Source organism: Dasypus novemcinctus, chromosome 12 (genome assembly GCF_030445035.2).
Source record: "Dasypus novemcinctus isolate mDasNov1 chromosome 12, mDasNov1.1.hap2, whole genome shotgun sequence".
In the NCBI taxonomy this organism is placed as follows: domain Eukaryota; kingdom Metazoa; phylum Chordata; class Mammalia; order Cingulata; family Dasypodidae; genus Dasypus; species Dasypus novemcinctus.
Window position 1 is genome coordinate 109,623,899 of NC_080684.1, and position 18,257 is coordinate 109,642,155.

The following is an 18,257-nucleotide window of genomic DNA, read 5'->3' on the forward strand; positions in this document are numbered from 1 at the left end:
TGAGAGAGTCTGGGCTATGATGTGGACCATTGACTATGGGGTGCAGTGATGCTCAGAGATGAACTTACCAGGTGCAATGGATGTATCACGATGATGGGAGAGAGTGTTGCTGTAGGGGGAGTGGGGGGTGGGGGCGGTGGGGTTGAATGGGACCTCATATATATATTTTTTAATGTAATTTAAAAAAATAATAATAAATAAATATTAAAAAATAAATAAATAAATACATTTTGGATGAAGGACTGCCTGGCACAAGGAAATTCAGAAATGCCGAGTGGAGGGGCTTAAGTGGAGTTTTCACCTTTCTATAAGCTGCGTCCTTTACAGCAGGCTAAGCGGCTTCAGTCGAAGGCGCCACGTTGCCCAGGCAGAGGTTCAGGCCCGCCAGGGGCTGGACCTCACGGCGAGGGGTCCCCACCCTGGGCCGGGGGCAGACGTGACACCAGCCCCGCACACTCCCGGACAAGGGGTCCTGCCCCTCGTACCCACTTCGCAGGCCCCGGGAGCCCTGGTTTGCCCCTTGTGCCTGCCCTGAGGCCCAGGAGCCCTGGTTTGCCCCTTGTGCCTGCCCTGAGGCCCTGGGAGCCCTGTTTTCTGCAGGGACCCCCCCCCCCCTTCCCAGGGAAAGGAGCCAGGAGATGCAGGTTGAGAAAAGGGTCAGCGGAGGAGTGCGAGCGATACATGAGGAATTGAAAACTTACGACGGAAAAACCAGAGGAACGCCAGCCCAGCGCCATGCCATCCCAGCCCTGGCAGGGGCTGTTTACTGGGTGCCCAGCACCCGGACAAGGGACTTGACGACCTGAGCGGGGGAGGGGGCGCCCTCCTCTTCCTCTGTTTCCCCTTGCAGAATTCTGTATGCGTGTGCGTGGGTGTGTGCGTGTGTTTGCTGGTCCTGTGGAGTGTGGACCTGAAGTGGCCTTGGCCCTGGCCCCAAGGTCCCTGAGAGGCCGGGCTCAAGTGAAGAATGCTGCAGGGGGCACCTGAGCCCCTCCCCCAGCTCCTCCAACTCACCGGCCCCTACTGGCTGCCAAAAAGGGCCCAGCTCCAGGGAGATCTCCTGGGGTGCTCTGGGCTCCCTTCCATGCCAGTGACCCCAGGAGGGATGGCCTTAGCATGGCGAGGGACCCGTGGGAGGGCGTGGAAGGTGGGGCTGGGCCAGGGCCCTGGGCAGCACCTCCCAAGGTATTGGGGCCACCTGGGCAGCACCTGGACTTGGGAGTTGATCTCCTGCTGTGCAGGGAGGTGCTGAGGGGACCTGGAGGGGGTGGGGTGGGGACACTGCCTCAGATCATTCACTTTTCCTGTCCCAGGCTTGTTGGTAGGAATGGAGCCGGTCTGCAGATGTAATGAACGATGCGAATGAAATGGATTATAGTCACGAAAATCCACCTCCACCTGGCCAGCCAGGGGCCTGGGAGACCGGAGGCCCACGATCCAGGCCTCCAGGGACCCTCTGTGAAGGCTCCCCGGGGCCCGTGCTGTGCGCAGAGGGGAAGCGCGGCGGGGCAGGCGCTCCTGGCTCAGTGTCGCTCTGGCTGGCAGTGCCCCACTGAGACCAGGGGCTCGGCCCGCGGGGCCCCCTCTCGGGAGGCCGGGCCACAGCGCGCGCTCTCCATGAGGCCAATGCCGTGCTGCCCGCGGGCCTGGAGCGAGCCCAACGCACCCTCTGCTTGGAGGACACGCCGGATGCCGCGCCAGGACATGGCGGGAGACTCGGGAGCGGACAGGGCCCGCGGGCCAGGCGGCCCAATCTACGAACTTCGCGCCGGCCCGGCCCCGCGCTCCCGGCGAGGTGCCGAGGCTGCGAGCGCGCGGGGCCGTCTCTGTCGCCATCCAGAGGCTCGGCTGGGGCGCAGCGCCCCTTCCCCCTCCCCCAGTCCCGGGGCCTGGCGCGGGGCCCCAACGGCGGCGGGCATGCGCGCGCGCGACGGGCGCGCCTCTCCGCCTGGTGGCCGGCCGCGCTGAGCCAGGGCGCGCAGCGACGCCCCGAGCCGCCGGGCCTGCGTCCCCCGGCGCAGCGGGCGCGGGGCGCGGGCACGGGCGCGGGGGCGCGAGGCGCGGGCGCGGCGCGGGGCGGGCCGGCGCGGGGCGCAGTGGGCCGGCGGCCCGGACGCGGCGGCGGCGGCGGCGGTGGAGGATGGCGCGCGCAGGGCCCGCACGTGGAGGCCGGCGCGGGGGCGCGGGCAGGGCCGGCTGCTGAGACGCGCTGCTGCCCCCCGCGCGGGCGCCGCGGATTCAATGGCGCCGTCGCCCAGGACGAGCAGCCGGCAAGATGCGACCGCCCTGCCCAGCATGTCCTCAACTTTTTGGGCGTTCATGATCCTGGCCAGCCTGCTCATCGCCTACTGCAGTGAGTACCCGCGGCCGCGCTCCACGGCCCTCCCGCCCCGGCCCCACGGGGGCCCGGAGTCGCGGCGGAGTTCGGGCGCGCAGTCCCCGCGTCTCGGCCGCGCCTCCGCCGGGCCGGGAGGACGACGGGCCGCCTGGGTCCCCGCGCTCGGGCACTTCGCGGCGGGCGCCACCGCCCCAGCCGCCCTCCCCGACTCCCGGGCCGGGGCCCACGCGCCAGGCCCCGGGTGGCGCGGGGGGTCCCTGCGCGGCGGTGCCCGCGGCTGCCCGGCGTGCTATTGCTAGTCCCGGCCCAGGCCGGCGACCCGAGCCGAGAGGGCGGCTGCCTGGCCCGGGCTCGGCGCCGGGCGCGCGCGGAGGACGGCGGTGGCAGGTCCCGGGCGGGCGGGCAGCGCTGCCCCGGGAATCGGCGGAGCGCCCTGCCCGGCGCTGCCCTCCGGCGACGTTCCCGCGGGGGGACGGGCGACGCGGGACGCGGCGGCCAAGCCGGGAGCGGGGCGCCTGGGGCCGGAGCGGGGTTCGGACTGGGACGCGCGGCTGGACCCGCCGCCTTCCGGGGAAGCGGGCTCGCGCGGTGCTTTCTTACCGAAGAGGAAAAGTCCGGGGTGGGAGGCCGGGAGGGCCCGCGCCGGCCCCGCGGACCGGAGCCTGGGACCCGGCCGGTCTGGCGGGTGCCGCGGGCTTCTCGGCGCCAGGCACAGGCTGGGGTGGGCGCGCGGGGGTCGGCGCCTCGGGCACCTGCTCGGGGCCGGGGTGGGTGCGCGGCGGCCGGTGCCCGGCTGGGCTAGACGCTGGGTGGCTGATCCCTTCCCATCTGGCGGGAGGACAGTCTGGGGCCGAGGGCACCTGTCATGGAGATTTGCCACGGGCGCGGGAGGCGGTGGAAAAAATATGGATCCTTTACACACAGAGAAAGAGCGAGCGAGGCCGCGCCGAGCGTCGCCGGGCGCCTGGGGAGCCCGGGCCTCCGCGCGCCGCGGCCGAGCGTCCGCGGTCTCCAGCGCGAGCGTGCAGCCGCCCAGGGGGCCGGAGTCCCGGGACAGCCCCCGCGCGCCCGACTCGCCCCCTGGCCCGCGCAATCGGGCGCCAGAGCCGAGTCCTGCCTCCTGGTTCCGAGCCCCGGGCGCGATGCCGGACAATCGCTGGCCGCGGCTGAGCCCCCGCGCGGGCCGGGGGCGCCTGGCAGCAGGGCTCCGCCAGGGGTTTGTCACCTGGGCCCTTGAAAACGCCGGGAACACCTCGCCGGGCGGCTGCGGGGAGCCGGTTTGGGCATGCGGGAGCGCCTTTGGCGCCTGGTCCCGAGTACCCCTCGGCCATCTCGGGGTGGGGGGGAGGTGGCTTTCCGGGGGCTGCCGAGTGGGGTGTGAGCCTCGCTTCCCCGGGTGACTTTGAAAGGGTTAATGGCCGGTCAACTCCTGCTGCGCTGAGGAGGTGCTCCTTGAAGGCACTTCCTGGGGGCAGGGGGGGTGGGGGTCATTCAGCCTCCGCGTTTGGAGAGAAGACGGGAGCGCCGGAGCCAGATGGCCCTCCGTGGCCCGCTCCAAGGACCTCGCCCTGCGCAGGGCGAAGAGAACCGGAGAGGGCGCGAAAGGGCGAAGGGGCGGCAGCTCTCCAGGTGGGAAAAAGAACGACTGCTAATTGTCGTTTAGTGCTGACACCCCGCCCCCCGTGACGCCAGGGCGGGCCTGTCCCCACACCCTCAACACATGCAGCGTCTGCCCACTCCCCCGCCCGCGCCTCCCTGTTCCCTGGGGCCCACACCTCCCCAGCCTGCTGCCTGCCTGAGTCGGGGTGTCTGGGTGCAGGCGCCTCCAGGACCCACCAGCTGCTCACACCCCCGGGGGACCCCGAGCTCCGCTCCCCCAGCCGCAGCCCTGGCCTTCTGGAAACAGCTCTCGAACCACCAGCAAGGACGTTTGGTAAAAAGTCCGTCCAAAGTAGAAATCTCAGGAGAGCCGCCGTGCCCACGTTTCTGTGGTTGTTTCCGTCTCCATGTGATGGAGTAATTGACACTGCGATCATGTTTCCAGACACACCCGTTACATCAGAGCTGCAGGTGGAGAAATTAAAACATTTCACTAAAATCCAAAGTAGACATAACAATAATTTAGAGCTTGGAACTGCGGGGTCCTAGATGAAATGATTGCTTTTTTTTTCTTTTAGATAAAGCAAATAAAATGCAAATTAAATAGTTCCTATCATCCCTGTTCCCTTTTCCGATATATCTGGGATGAAGAATAGTTAGCACCCTCGGTTGTAAATTGTTTTTGTTATCAGCGAGGATTTTTATTGCCCAAGCTGCTTTTTTTTGGGCTATGGAGGAGATATATTTTATCATATTGATTAGGGACGCTCCGATAGGTCTCTCGCAGGAGCCAGGTACCCTGCCTGTGAAGTCTGTGGCTCTCGGCGGCACGGAGGGCGCCTGGCGCTGCTCAGAACCGGCTCCTTCCTGGCCGGGCTGTGGGTGCGGGCCCTGCCCCGGACGCGACTCGAGCGCGGGGGACGGGCTCCACCCCCTGGCCGCTGACGGACCTGCAGGCCGCCGGGAGGCTGGTTGCCATAGAGACAGAGCCTTGTCCTTTCCTGCGATTGGGGAAGGATTGCCCGGAAAAGCCGAATAGGGGAGTGGGCCTGGACGCCCAGCCTTAACATGCCCGGAGCGTCGTCTGCACACCCCGGCCGGCCCGTGGACGGCAGGTGCGAGGGCAGGGCGCTGGGCGAGGCGGCGGCTCCACGAGGAGTCGCCCTGGGTGACGAGGAGCATGGAGGAGAAAGCGGAAACTTTCCTTAGCTCTGGTCGGTGGAGCCACGTCTTGTGGCTTGAAAAGCCGACTTAAATCTTCCCCCGTTGGGAACAGAGAGGTTCACCAGCCAGGGTTATTAAGTGAAGTGGGGATGGCTGTGGCGCTCAGAGAGAAGGTTTACTGTGAGCCGGGTTTGCGGCCGAGGGTTAGAGCTCCCATGCTGGCTTGCAGGACGCGGCGAGTCATCGCAGCCCAGGGCTTTGGTGCTGGGCACAGCGGCTGATCCGCGGGCCGTGGGAGCAGGTGTCCCCGTGTGCACCGCGTGGAGGAGGTCCCTGGCGTGTACATGGGGGGGTGTTGCGTTTTATGGGACCAGGGAGCTGCCAGCAGGAAGGGGCCATTTGACTAGGTTTTCACCTGAGTATTTCCCCCCACAAATCCCACCCGTGTTGAATTGTGTCTTTAACTTAACTCTCACGCCTTCAGCTGCAAAGAGAAGTTACTTTCAAGCAACTTTTGGAATTGTTTTTAATCCATTAGGATACTAACCGAGCGTAGGCACTTTTATGTTGTTTCCTTTATAAATACAATTTATTGCATATTTAGGAAACATTAAAATATGTTACTTTTCCTGCTGTTCAGATTTTCTAGATTTCATTTCTGGAGTTCTCGAGGAGGGTAAATGGGCAACGTGGAGGCCTAATGAAGGAACGCCAGGCAGGGGTTGAGCTCTCATCTTGATTCAATGTGTTTTTTTCCTACTGTGTTTTTACTTGAATTTCTGGCACAAGATGTGTTGTTGGTTTGTTTCTCTCCACCGCACAAAGATACGCTATGTCTGTTTGTGGGGAGTTTACTCGTTGACCCAGATGCAACGAGCTGCTGAGTACGGGCAGAGGTGCTGGGGCAGGGCCCTCCCGAGACGATCGAGGAGGACATGCTGTCGAGGCCTCATGCCCGCTCCCCTCCTCAGACCCGCCCCAGTCTCCCCTGAGAGATGCCACGGGGCTGAGAAGCCCAGAGCACCCACATTCCTCCATGGCATGCTGGAACCTGGGCTCGCGTGGGGGGGGGGCCAGCCTGAGACCCCTGAGACCAGCGCAGCAAGACAGCCGGCTTCCTGGCTGAGTTCCACCGTGACTCTGCTCCGAGGACCCGACCCCTGTGCTCGGGAGGGAAGTATGCAGATTAACTTCTGTGGCATGAAGCTTTTTTCAGGTGACTTTTATGGGTGTAATTATGGGGAAATGTTATGATAATGTGACACTAGAAAAGGGAAGAAAAGCAAAACATTAAAGTCCCTGTCGTCCTTTATGTAGCACTGCAGCTGGGCTGGTCGGGAGGGTTCGTTTAGCATTAAAATGTGGTGCTCGGGAGGTAATGACCTCTACAGAATGCCACCTGTCCCCCGGAGCACGGTGGCTGCTGACACGGGGAGGACCGGGGAGGACATGGGCGGAGGGTGCTCTCGGGCACTCCACCGGGCCAGGGGTGGTGGGGGTGGGGGGCCGGCAGGTTTTGATTCACCTTGGAGGCGCCCCTCACGTCCCCCCGGGGCCTGTGTGGGGTCTTGACTGGTGGAACCTGGTGACCTCCCCTTCCCAAGTGCCCTTCTCGTCCCTAGTGGGCTTCCCCCGCACACGGGCACCTCGGAGTGGACGTAGGGGTGCCAGGCTGTGCCGAGCGGCCCTGGCTCTCCGGGAAGACCCGCTCGCCGGCCTGAGGCCGGGGGTCCCCACCCGAGCCCCTTCCTGCCCTCCTCGGGCTGCCGCTCCAGCTGAGGCCTGCATCGCCTTCCAGAACCTGCTCCTGCGTCTCCCGGGCCTGGGCCTCGGGATGTGGCTGAGCCAACGCCCGCGGCAGGCAGCGCCGCCCTGGAGACGGCCAGGCAGCCCGGAATCAGGCAGCGGGCAGGGGCGCGGGCATCTGCTTCCCTCTCCCCACCCCGGCGAGGGTGGCGAAGGGCTCCCGCAGGCTTCGTGGAGTTCGTGCATTAAAACGCTGGCAGGAGCTGCGGGCGCAGTCACGCTCACCCCCCGGGGGCCGGGCGGACCTCTGCCATCCCCGCAGCTCCCAGAGGCCAAGCTGCAAGTGGGGTGGCAGCGCATCGCCGAGGGGGCGGGCCTGGGCCTGGCGGGCAGTGGGCCCCTGGCAGGGTACCCCCAGGAGGGGCTGGCCCCCACAGCCCCGGCACCCCGTGTGGAATGGGGCGGCCTCCCTGCGGAAGCAGCACTGCACTGCGCTCCACGGGGCCCGGCTCGCTGCCCCCTTCCTTGCGGGGACGCCCTGGGAGGGGCCGAGAGTCAGTGCGTGTGGCAGAGGTTAGAGACGGGGTGGCCTCCGATGTGGTCACATACTGAGCATTGGTCGAGCCCCAGCCAGTGCCAGGCGCTGGGGACAGAGGTGGGCAAGGTGTCTGGGCGCTGGGTGGGAGCAGGCGGGCCGCCAAGCTGGAGCGGCCGTGACCTTGGCGGGCCAGCCAGGGGACAGGCTTCCTCTCTCCTGTTGCCCTCTCCAGGCCCCTGCCCAGCCCCAACCTCAGAACATCGGGGACCCCTTGGTGAGGGGTACGGGAGGCAGCCCAGGGCCTGGCACTGGAACTCGGGGTGCCTCTTGATACCACGTATGGACGCCTTCCTCTCCCTGCCCCACGCCGTCCCTGCTCCTGGCCTCCCTGCTGAGTCCTTCTCCAAAGTGCTTCTTGCTCTCCTCCCCCTTCGGTCCACGCCACCTTCCCCCTGTCCTCTCCTGTCCGTCCACATCCCAGCCAGTGCTCTCCCTCCTGTACATCACAGCGGTGTGGTCCTCGGTGGGACCCATCCCCAGGGCCCCTCCTCTCGGGGTCAATTTTCCAAAGGGCAGAGCTGACCAGGCCCAGAGCTCCTTAGATGCAGGGCCTTGCTCCTCTCGGGCCCACGGTGGCTGCCCTTTCCTCCCCATCGTCACTGCCTCCCCTTGCTCAGGGCCTCCCGAGGCCGAGCCCTTTCCTTCCGGGGTGGGAAGCCCTGTCCCTCTGTCCTGGCCTGGACTTGATGTCCAGGTCCCAGAGGCGGCTGTTTCCCCCGAGACGCCTCCTGCCCAGCCCCCCAGAGCTCTCCCGCAGCCCGTGCCCCAGCCCTGGCAGGAGCGCCGGCTGTGTTCACACTCCTCTCGCTTCCAGCAGCGTGCGCTGTGCGCGGCGTCTGCCCTGCTCACTGCCACGCTGCCGTCGCCCGCGAGGGCCCCTCACAGGGGGCTGCACCATGCTGTGGTCGGATGAAGGGACGGGTGGGCTTCTGGCGCCCTCATCTTAGGGAAACTGCCCCCGAGCCGCCGCCGCCGCCGCAGTCGCCGGTGTTTTCCACGCCGTGTGGTCGGCTGCGGCCACGGCCACTTCTGCCCTTGCTCTAAGCTCTGTTGCTCGGGGGCAGCAATGGGCGGATTCTCCCGGAGCCCTGGCTGGCGGCCGCCATGCTGGACGGTGCGCGGTGGAGACGAGAGGGCCGGGACGCCTTCCCTATGGGGGCCGTGACTCCAGGGGGCTGGGTGGGCTTGGGGATGATCCACACAGATGCCAGGCCTGCCGGCCGGGGTGGACAGGCTGCCTGGGGGTGCAGCACCTGCCCGGCTCCCTTGTGTGGCATGGGTGCCGGCTCTGCTTTGAGAGCCAGCTGTCGGCCGTGCACCTGCCTGCTCACCTGGGGAGCTGCGGCTTCTGGTTTCCAGGAGCAGGTGGATGGCAGGTCGCGAGAGGAAGGAGGGAAGATGCTGCCCCTGCCGACTTGGTGTCCTGGCTGGAGAACCCCGAGGGTCCACCTGTCGTGCCCCAGAGCCCGTGCACCTGTGCACTCAGGGTTACCGATGAGTAAACAAAACAAAACACGGTGCCAGTGCAACAACACCCTGTGGCTGCATCTCCTGTGCAGGAGGGTGCCCGCAGCCCCTTCCTTTCCTTAGGAGGACCCCACACCTGGGAGGCAGGTGCTCTGGGCCCCGCGGCTAGGGGGCACCAGCCTACAGCGGCCCTGAAGGACGAGGGTCTCCGCGGGCACCCCGGGAACCCTGCGGCAGGCGAGGCCTCTTCCCTCACCCACTCTGGGCCCCGGGCAGCGCCCACCTCCTCTTTTCCTTCTAGGGTGGGTGCCCTCGCCGTCCACAGCAGCAGCAAATGGGGGAGGGGCCGGCCACAGGGTCCATGGAACCCCGCGGGGGGGATGTCCGCAGGGCACCTGCTGCCCGTGTGTCCTGGCGTCTGATTGAAACCAACGAACAAAAGATACCAAAACCCCAGACCTGCCGCCGGCCCACGCCACACTCATCCTCCTGAGACGCCCGCGTGCCGGCGACCTGCACGCCTGCTGGCGCCCACTGGCCCCGTGTCCTCGTCACCGTGGACACGGTGCTTGATCTTCCCCGCCCTGCTGCATCGGCGCTCCAAGGTCCTGGGCACGGCGACCGCGCCATGTGTCCCTCCTCCTCCCTTCTCCCCTGTAACAGAGCCCCTTCCCCTCCTCTGCTTCCCCCTCCACTGCCCCCCCAACCTGGTCCCCCGCAACCACGGCCAGGCTGGGAGCCACCTCCCCCCCTCCGACGTGTCGCAGGTGCCGCAGGGCTTGCTGCGGGGCGAGGCGGTGCTTCTGCCGGTTCCTCACTTCTGGTTTCTGTCCCAGGGTGCTGCGCCAGTGGCTTGCTGTCCCCTCTGCGCCTTCATTTTGCCCCATTGCGCGTTCCACCGTCTTGCCAGTGGGATGGAGCCGTTTGGCAGCCGTGGGACTCCCCGGTCTGATGGCAGCGGCAGCCCCTTCGGCCCTGCCCTTTGGCCGCTGACCTGCCTGATGGCTCGCGCCTTTCTCAGAGGGGCCTGCTCCCCTGCTCAGTTTCGGGGGTGTCTGGGGAACTTGAGCCCCTGGGGACAAACCTCACGGAAGGCTGTGCAGCTGCTCCCAGCATCGACCTCTTTTCCAGCAGGCTCTGTGGCTGGTCCCAGAATCTGGGTTGGGAAGCTGGACCCTGTTTCCAGGGTCACTGCTTGAGACACAGGCCCCCCATTCCAGCCTTGCTCCCTGCCGGACCCCGGTCACTGTGTCCCGGGCTGACTTCAGGCTCCCCTGGGGGCCCGGCCTCCTTTGAGCTCCCCTGGGGGGCCCCCAGCCTCTTTCAAGCTTCCCTGGGGTAACCCCAACCTCCTCTGGTTCTCCTGGGGTACCCTGCCCCAGCCTCTATTGGGCTCCCCTGATGCCCCACCCCCAGCCTCCATCGGGCTCCCTGGCCTGGGGCACCCTCTGCAGGGAGGGTGGAGCTGGGGCCCCCCTGGCTGTGCCCTCCAGCCCCCAGGGGGCCGCCTCCCTAAGCTGCTGAGCTTGTCCTGTGCCTCTCGGCAGAGCTGGCATCCCCATGTTTCCAGACTGGCCGCCTGCCCTGCCCTTCCCTGGTCCTGCCTCACTGGGGCTGGGGAGAAGTCCCCGTGTGCAGTGTGACCGAGGGAGGGCAGCCCCAGCGCCCCCAGGGACGGGCACCTGTGCGGTGTGCCCACAGGCGCGCGCACCCACCCACCCACACCACACCAGGTCCCGGGGCCCTCGAAAGCGGGGGCTCCTCTGTGGGGGCAGAGGGGCCGCAGCCCATGGGGAGCTCCGGGCTCACGGGCTGGGGGTGGTGGAGGGGTGCCAGGCCACGTGGGGGTGCGGGGCCGGGCCTGGGTCCTTCCCGCACACGCATGCCCTGCAGACATGCGCACGATCCTCACACCCACCGGCACGCAGTGTAGACACCTGCCACTAAAGCAGGTGCAACACAAGCACACACGCAGAATCACACATGACCCACACACGGGCATGCCCCAAAACATGTATACCACAAACGCACACACACAAGTACAACCCCACAGACCACGCCCTGTGCTTCCCCCCGCGGCCTCGATTTCCCCTCTGAGGCCTTTGGGCTGGCGGTCTCACAGGCCACCCTGGTGCCAGCAGGGGAGTGTGGTGGCCCACGTGGCAGCCTGGTCCGTGGCCGCGTTCCCAGGGTCCAGCTCCGAGGCCACGAAGCCCCCGGCCGGCGCACCCGGGCTCTGCTCGCCTCCTGCTTTAGCGTCAGGGACTGAGGGGCCGGCGGCCTCCACTTGTTCACACCGTGTCTCTGGAACGCCGCTCCACGGGCGCCACGAGTGGGTTTCCAGTCCGGAGCCGGGCCGGCGGGGGGGGCTGCAGTCTGGGGGCAGCGGGTGTGAGCTGGGGGTGGACTGTCGGCCCCCTGGACAGGCCGTGCTGACGGGGCTGCAGGGGCCCTGGAGGCTCGCTGGCGTGGCAGAGCTCCTAGAGGGGCATGCACTTGCCGCACGGACGTCGCCACAGAGGAGCGCGCTGCCCGCCAGCACCGGCTCGGGGAACCAGGTCCCAGCTTGTCATGGCCGCACCTGGCTGGCATCGACCCGGGTGCCAGGCCCCTGGGTGCAGTGGGGGCTGGGGGCGGACGGGGCCCTGGGCCTGTGGTCTGCCTGGGGGGAGCTGGGGGTGGCGTTTGCCCTTGTCCTCGAGGAGGCCATGAAGAGCAGTGGGCCGGAAGCACAGGAAGCGACGGGCTGGCCTGAGACCGCTCGTCACCACCTCCCGCTGGCTGCCCGAGGCGTCCTGCTCACCGGGCACCAGTTGCTTCCCGCTTCCAGCCCTGCCCAGCGAGCCCTGCTCTAGGCATCCCCCCCCCCCGCTGGCCTCAGCCTTTGGCACCCTCCTTGCACCGGGACCCCAGGCAGCCGGATGCCTCTGGGGCGGGGGGTGCGCACGAAGCTCTGATCGCCTCCTCAGTGCTTGCCCAGCGCAGCTCCACTGCCCCAGGGGCAGGGCAGGGGCCGGGTGGGGGCCGGGGTGGGTTCCGGGAGGGGGCGGGCAGGGGTGGGGGCCGGGTGGCAGCCTGCTGGCAGCCTGTGCTCCCACCTCCTCCCCCAAGGGGCCGGCCTGCTCCCTGAGGCCTCGTCTGACTTTTCTCTTTCCGGGTGAGAAGTGGGGTATCTGGGAAAGGCAGGGGCGGCGAGGCTGGCTGTGCAGCCCCGAGCTGCCCTGGCCATCCATCCCCTGAGAGTGCCCTAGCCGATGACCGCAAACTGGGGGTCCACGGAGCGGAAGTCCATCCACCGCGGTCCTGAGGTCGGGCATGGATGCCGGCTCGAGGGGGCTCCCAGCTTCGGGGTTCACAGCCGTCCTGGGTGCCTATCAGTCCCGCCCACTCCCGCTCACCTCGTCTCCAGGCCTTGGACTTCCAGCTGGAGGGGGTGCTCGTGCCAGCCCGGTGGGCGCCCCACCGTCTCCGCTTGAGCACTTTGATGGGGTGTAGGGCAAATCCGTACCCGGCCGTGGGCGAACAGCCCTGAGTGCACTTACTCGTTTCCAAGACCTGTCGGTCAACAAGACAGTTGTCCTCGGCCCAGGCGACCTGGAGCAGGTGCGCTTGGAGCCAGTTTTGGGATGGACAAGGAGCAGGGGTACGTGGCGGGGCGTGCGGCACACACTGTCGTCTGTTCATTGTCTGCGTTTGGTCGCGTTAAGTGTTGGAAAGTGACTGAAAGCCCCTCCATTGCCCACACTCCTGGGGGCAGGTTTGAGTGGTTTTCGGGAATCTTTTAGGGTGACCGTTTCTCAGCAGCTGAGATGCTGAAAGCTGAGACCCCTTTCCTGCCTGTCCTTTGGAAAGGCACTTGTGCTGTTTTTAAAACATTTTTCTTCCATCACTCCATCACCTGATAGCACTTCCCGAAAGTAGCCCCGTGCAATTAGCTGATTGAACCAGGCTCTCCTTAATTAACGGGCCGTGGTCCGCGTCCCCAGCGTCGCAGCCGTGGGCGCGCGTGGTGGCTTCTGTGCCTTCTGTGCCGTGGTCTGTGGTCTCCCTCACCACTCGCTTTGGGCCGCGGCACCAGCGGCGTGGGGAGGGTGCCCTGTGTGGGCAGGGCTCGTGTCTCCTTCCGGCGGGAGCTGGCGTGGGCCTCGCTGCCCGGGCGGCTGCTGAGAGCGCGGGGGGCCCCTGAGGGCAGCAGCTTGGCTTCTTGGGGAGCCCCTGAGGGGCAGCTCGGCTTCTCAGGGCGCGACGTCGGGAGCCCGGGTGGCCACCGCGTGTGAGCCGTGAAGACTGCGCACAGCCGCGGGGGCTCGGCCCGCCGACCTGGGCCCTGGGGGTCACGCGCCCACCCTGGCCCTGGCCACCCACCCGACGACCCCCAGCTCTCGCTCACGGTCCCAGTGCTGGGAGCCGCCGTTTAACGAATTCGTGACAGTTTTGGGGCCCCACAGTGGTGAGTCGTGAGACAAAGAAACAGGCCAAAGTTGCCTCTGTAAGCGTGCCAGGTGTCGGGAGGGGCCGGGGCGCGGCACGCTCACCTGAAGCCGGCCGCGCCCCGTCACGCGTGTGCCCGCACACGCGCCTTCTCGCCACCCCACGACGACACCGGCCTCGGCCCAGCGGCTTCACCTCGTGAGCGGTGTTTGCTGATCGCGGCTGGGGGAGGTCTCATTTGGGGTCTCGTGTCCGACTCCATTAGAGGCTCCAGGCTGAAAGGGGAGTGCCTGCAGGCAGCTGGGTTGTGGGGAGCAGAGCAGGTGGGAGCCCGGGACCCCGCCTGATGGGGGTGGAGAGGGGCTCTTACAGAGGCCGAAAGCGGGGTGGCCCCAGAGACCCCCAAGTTAGCGTCACCCTGCCAGGGGGTCCGCCCGCTCCTCTGTCGGGCCCGGGAGCCTGTCGGGACCCTGGGAGAGGGTGGGGGATGTCACTGGAGGCTGCACACATCCTAGGCGTGTGGCTGGGACTCGGGGGGCGGGGACCCCGAGAGAAGGAGCTTCCAGAACTCATCACAGCTTCATGCCACGGCAGGTCTCGGCACCCCCACCTGGTGCCTTGAGCCCCATTCTTGGCGCAGAGGAGGGTTCCCGAAGCCCGGGCCCGCCCCTGCAGAGACTTCCCCGTGGCACTCGGGCCGGGAAGCCCCCGCCGTCTTAGGGTCCTGGGCTGCGGCGCAGAGGAGCCCGCCCGAGCCTCAGACATGGGCGGCTTTTCCTTGGGGTCCTGGACCCCTGCGCGGGCCGCTCCGAAGCTCCTGCCGGGCCTCTCCCAGCGCCGGGCGGCCCCGGGGCTCCTTGGTTCCCCGTGGCTGACGCCCACATCACTGCAGTCTGCTCTGTCCTCACGTGGCGCCTCCTGGGTCCACGTCCCCACCCCCTTCTTTGGAGGACGGGGCTGCACCTGCCCCGTTAGCTAAGCCCGTCCTCAAAGACCCCATTTCTGAAACAGGTCGCATTTTGGGGACCTGGGGTTAGGACTAGAACATGCCTTTTGGGGGTCACGGTTGGACCCGTGACAGGCGAGGGGGTGCGCCGGGCCCCCGTGGCTGCCGGAGGACTCAGAGCCACCCCGTCTTGTCCATCAGGGTCAGTTTTGAGCCCACCGGGGAGGCTTGGGGCAGGGAGGCCCCAGCAGGAGGCAGGACCTAGGCAGGGGGAGAAGACCCCATGCCCCCCGCCCACCCCACGCCTGCTCAGAAGGACAGTCCAGCACAGAGCCACACGCTCGGACATGCTCTGGACCTCAGCCCAGCAGCTGGGTGTCGGGTGGGTGCCAGCAAGTGGTGAATAATACGACCCCCTTTTTACGGAAGAGGAAACAGAGGCCCAGAGTTGCACCCTGTGTGGTGGGGCTGGGATGTGAATGCTCCTCAGCTCTGGCTCTTTTCATCAACAGGGTGGAATGCCTCCTGCCCCACAGCGGTGCGGAGCTGGTGGTCACTGTGCTGGACAGCAGGGCTGGCCACCCAGGGCACAGCCCCGAGCCCATTGTGCTCTCTCGGGGACAACTCACAAGCGCCCTCCGTTTGCAGCCGGTCTCCCCACCTTCCACAAGCGTCCCCCAAGCCTATCCTCGCAGACCCACCCCAGCCCCATAATCCAGGGTCCCTGAGACCACCCTTAGGCTCCCGATGTGCCCGGGGAGCTCATGGGACGCGGAAACACCGGTAGGCCCCAGGTACGTCTCATCCGCGTGAACGGGGGTGGGCTGAAGGCAGCCAGAGGAGAGGGTGCGAGCCCTGGAGGGGCCCAAGGGCCTGCTGAGACCCCTGGCAGCGGCACAGGGCACCACGTGCGAATCGCTCCCACCAGGGCAGAGCTCCTGAGCTGGTCTGTCCTCAGCGTAAACCGACTGAGCTGGCGAGCGCGGCTCGAGCACCTGGAAGTGCCCTCCGCGGGCCGGGCGCGCACGGTGCTGCCAGGACTCCGAGCCCAGCTAACCCTAACTCTCCAGCCGTCCTAGCCCTAACCCTCACCCTCGCCTTCAGCCCTTTCTTGGGAAGCGCAGGGCCCGAGCAGCTGGGGCCTGCTCAGTTCACCCTTTCCTGCCCAGCCCCGCAGGTGGTGAGAGTGACCACCCTTCCCGCCGGGAAGGGCGCAGCGTGGTGTTCCGGGAGGCTGCACCGGGCAGGCGGCAGCGTGGGTCCCCTCTGCGGCCCCATGCTTGCTGGGCCCTCGCCGTCACGACCTTTTAGAGCTCACTTTGAGGTCAGGGGCGGTAGTGCCCTTCGGGGCTTGGATTGTGACTTGAATTGTGCAGCTTCAGAGATGAAAGCCGCTGTGGCGTCCAGGTGTCCAGCAAAGAGCCGAGGCCACCCTGCCTGCTGCGCTGCTTGGGGACGAAGCGGCCGCCCCAGAATCCTCCATAAAGGCTCCGTCCAGGGAGAGTGAAAGGTTCTGCTCAGAAAACACTGTCTACACTGTGGGCGGGGTTTAACGCAGCCGCGAAGCATCTTGTGAGACCACAGGAAGCTACATGGGGGGTCTCTGCAGGGAGAAGGCGCCGGCAGCGCATGCCCCCTGCGCACCTGTCCTCCCTGTGAGTCAGCACGGCCTGGCGTGGCCTCCAGGGTGGTGGCACGGCCTCCAGGTGGTGACGTGGCCTCCAGGGTGGTGGCACGGCCTCCAGGTGGTGACGTGGCCTCCAGGGTGGTGGCACGGCCTCCAGGTGGTGACGTGGCCTCCAGGGTGGTGGCACGGCCTCCAGGTGGTGACGTGGCCTCCAGGGTCATGACATGGCTGGCATGTCAGGGGCAGGGGCAGCCCTGAAGGACTGACGATGCTCCCTTAGCCTTTTTTTATTCATATATATTTTTTATTGAAGTATATCATTCATACGTGAACACACATAATCAATAAGTGTATAGTAAAGACTGTGAACTTACAAAATAAACATACATAGCATCACACAGGGGTCTCTTACATCAGCTCTCCACCAACTCTTTGCCTTGGTGTGAAACATTTGTTATGAACTACGCAAGAGCATTGTCAAAATATTACTACCAGCTATAGTCCTTATCTTACATTTGGTGTATTTCCCCCTAACCCATACTAATTTTTTAAATGTATTTTTGTTACAGATATTGTGAACTTGGAAAACATTCATAGGGATGTGTAGATTTCCCATACAACTCCACACACTGGTGGAACATTTGTTACAGATTATGAGATAATATCGTCAGACTGTTACCACCAATCATGGCCCATAGCATACATTTGGCACACTTTTTCCATATGCCTCTATTATTAACGCAGTGTAGCTTGGCATGAATGCAAGAATATTATAGTATTGCTGTTAACCGCAGTCATTAGGTCACACTAATTGTAGTTTTCCCATGTTTCTCCATATTCCCATCACCCTGCCAATAGTGATGTACATCTGCTCTAGCTCACAGAAGGACTCTCTTGCATTTGTACCCTTAACCACAATTCTCAACCGCCTCTTAGCTTTCTTTCTATTGACATTTACTTCCCAGACTACCTTTTTCAGCCACAATTCCATTTATAAACCAGTTACTACTCACTATAATGTATTACTATCAACTCTGTCCATCTCCACACTTTTATAGTTAAGTAAAATTTCTACATACATAAGCATCCATAGTTCTTCTCAACCCACCTCCTATCTCCTTATAACCTATACTCTAGGTTTTAATTCCATGTGTTTATTATTTGTATTTAGTTCACATTAATGAGACCATGCACTATTTGTCCTTTTGTGTCTGGCTTACTTCACTTAGTATAATGTCTTTAAGACTCATCCATGGTATATCATATATGTCCCAATTTCATTTCTTCTTACTGCAACATAGTATTCCATCATGTGTATATACATTTTGTTTATCCACTCATTGGTGGATGGACACTTGGGTTGTTTCCATCTTTTGGCAATTGTGAACAATGCTGCTATGAACATTGGTGTGCAAATGTCTGTTCGTGTCATAGTTTTTAGTTCTTCTGGATATATTCCTAGTAGAAGAATTGCTGGATCATATGGCAGTTCTATCTTTAGCTTCCTGAGGAACTGCCAAACTGTCTTCCACAGGCTGCACCATTTTACACTCCCGCCAACAGTGAAGGAGTGTTCCTATTTCTCCACATCCTCTCCAGCACTTATTGTTGTCTGGTTTTTTTTTAATAATGGCCATTCTATGTGGTGTTAGATGATATCTCGTTGTTGCTTTAATTTCAATTTCCCTAATAGCTGGTGATATAGAATGTTTTTTCATTTAATTTTTGGCCATTTGTATTTCCTCTTTGGAGAAATGCCTATTTAAATCTTTTGCCCATTTTTAATTGGATTGTTTGCTCTTTTATTGTTGAGTTGTATGATCTCTTTATATAGTATGGAAATCAAACCCTTATTGGATAAGTGGTTTCCAAATATTTTCTCCCATCGACTGGGCTGCCTTTTCACCTTCTTGGTGAAGTCCTTTGAATCACAGAAATGCTTAAGTTTGAGGAGGTCCCATTTATCCATGTTTTCTTTTGTTTCTCATGCTTTTGGTGTAAGGTTTACGAATCCACCACCTACCACCAGGTCTTGAAGATGTTTCCCTACATTTTCTTCTAGGAGCTTTATTGTATTTCCTTTTATATTTAGTTCTTTGATCCATTTTGAGTTAATTTTTGTATAAGGTGTGAGGTAGGGGTCTTCTTTCTTTCTTTTGGCTGTGGGTATCCAGTTCTCTGAACACCATTTGTTGAATGAACTGTTCTACCCCAACTGGGAGCGCTTGACAGGCTTGTCAAAAATCACTTGGCCATAGATGTGAGGGCTTGTTTCTGAACCATAAATTCAGTTCCATTGGTCTATGTGTCCATCTTTATGCCACTATCACGCTGTTTTTAC

General features: G+C 63.4%; 1 protein-coding gene across 1 annotated transcript in view; it reads left to right on the top strand.

Annotated features, from left to right (window-relative positions):
• Window positions 1-2,175: 2,175 nt before the first annotated feature.
• TAFA5 (TAFA chemokine like family member 5) overlaps window positions 2,176-18,257 on the top strand; it is a 221,186-nt gene continuing 205,104 nt past the window's right edge. The window contains exon 1 of the mRNA XM_058308956.1: window positions 2,176-2,353. Within this exon, the coding sequence (XP_058164939.1) occupies window positions 2,242-2,353 (112 nt within the window). The 5' untranslated portion in view covers window positions 2,176-2,241. The remainder of the gene's footprint in view (window positions 2,354-18,257) is intronic.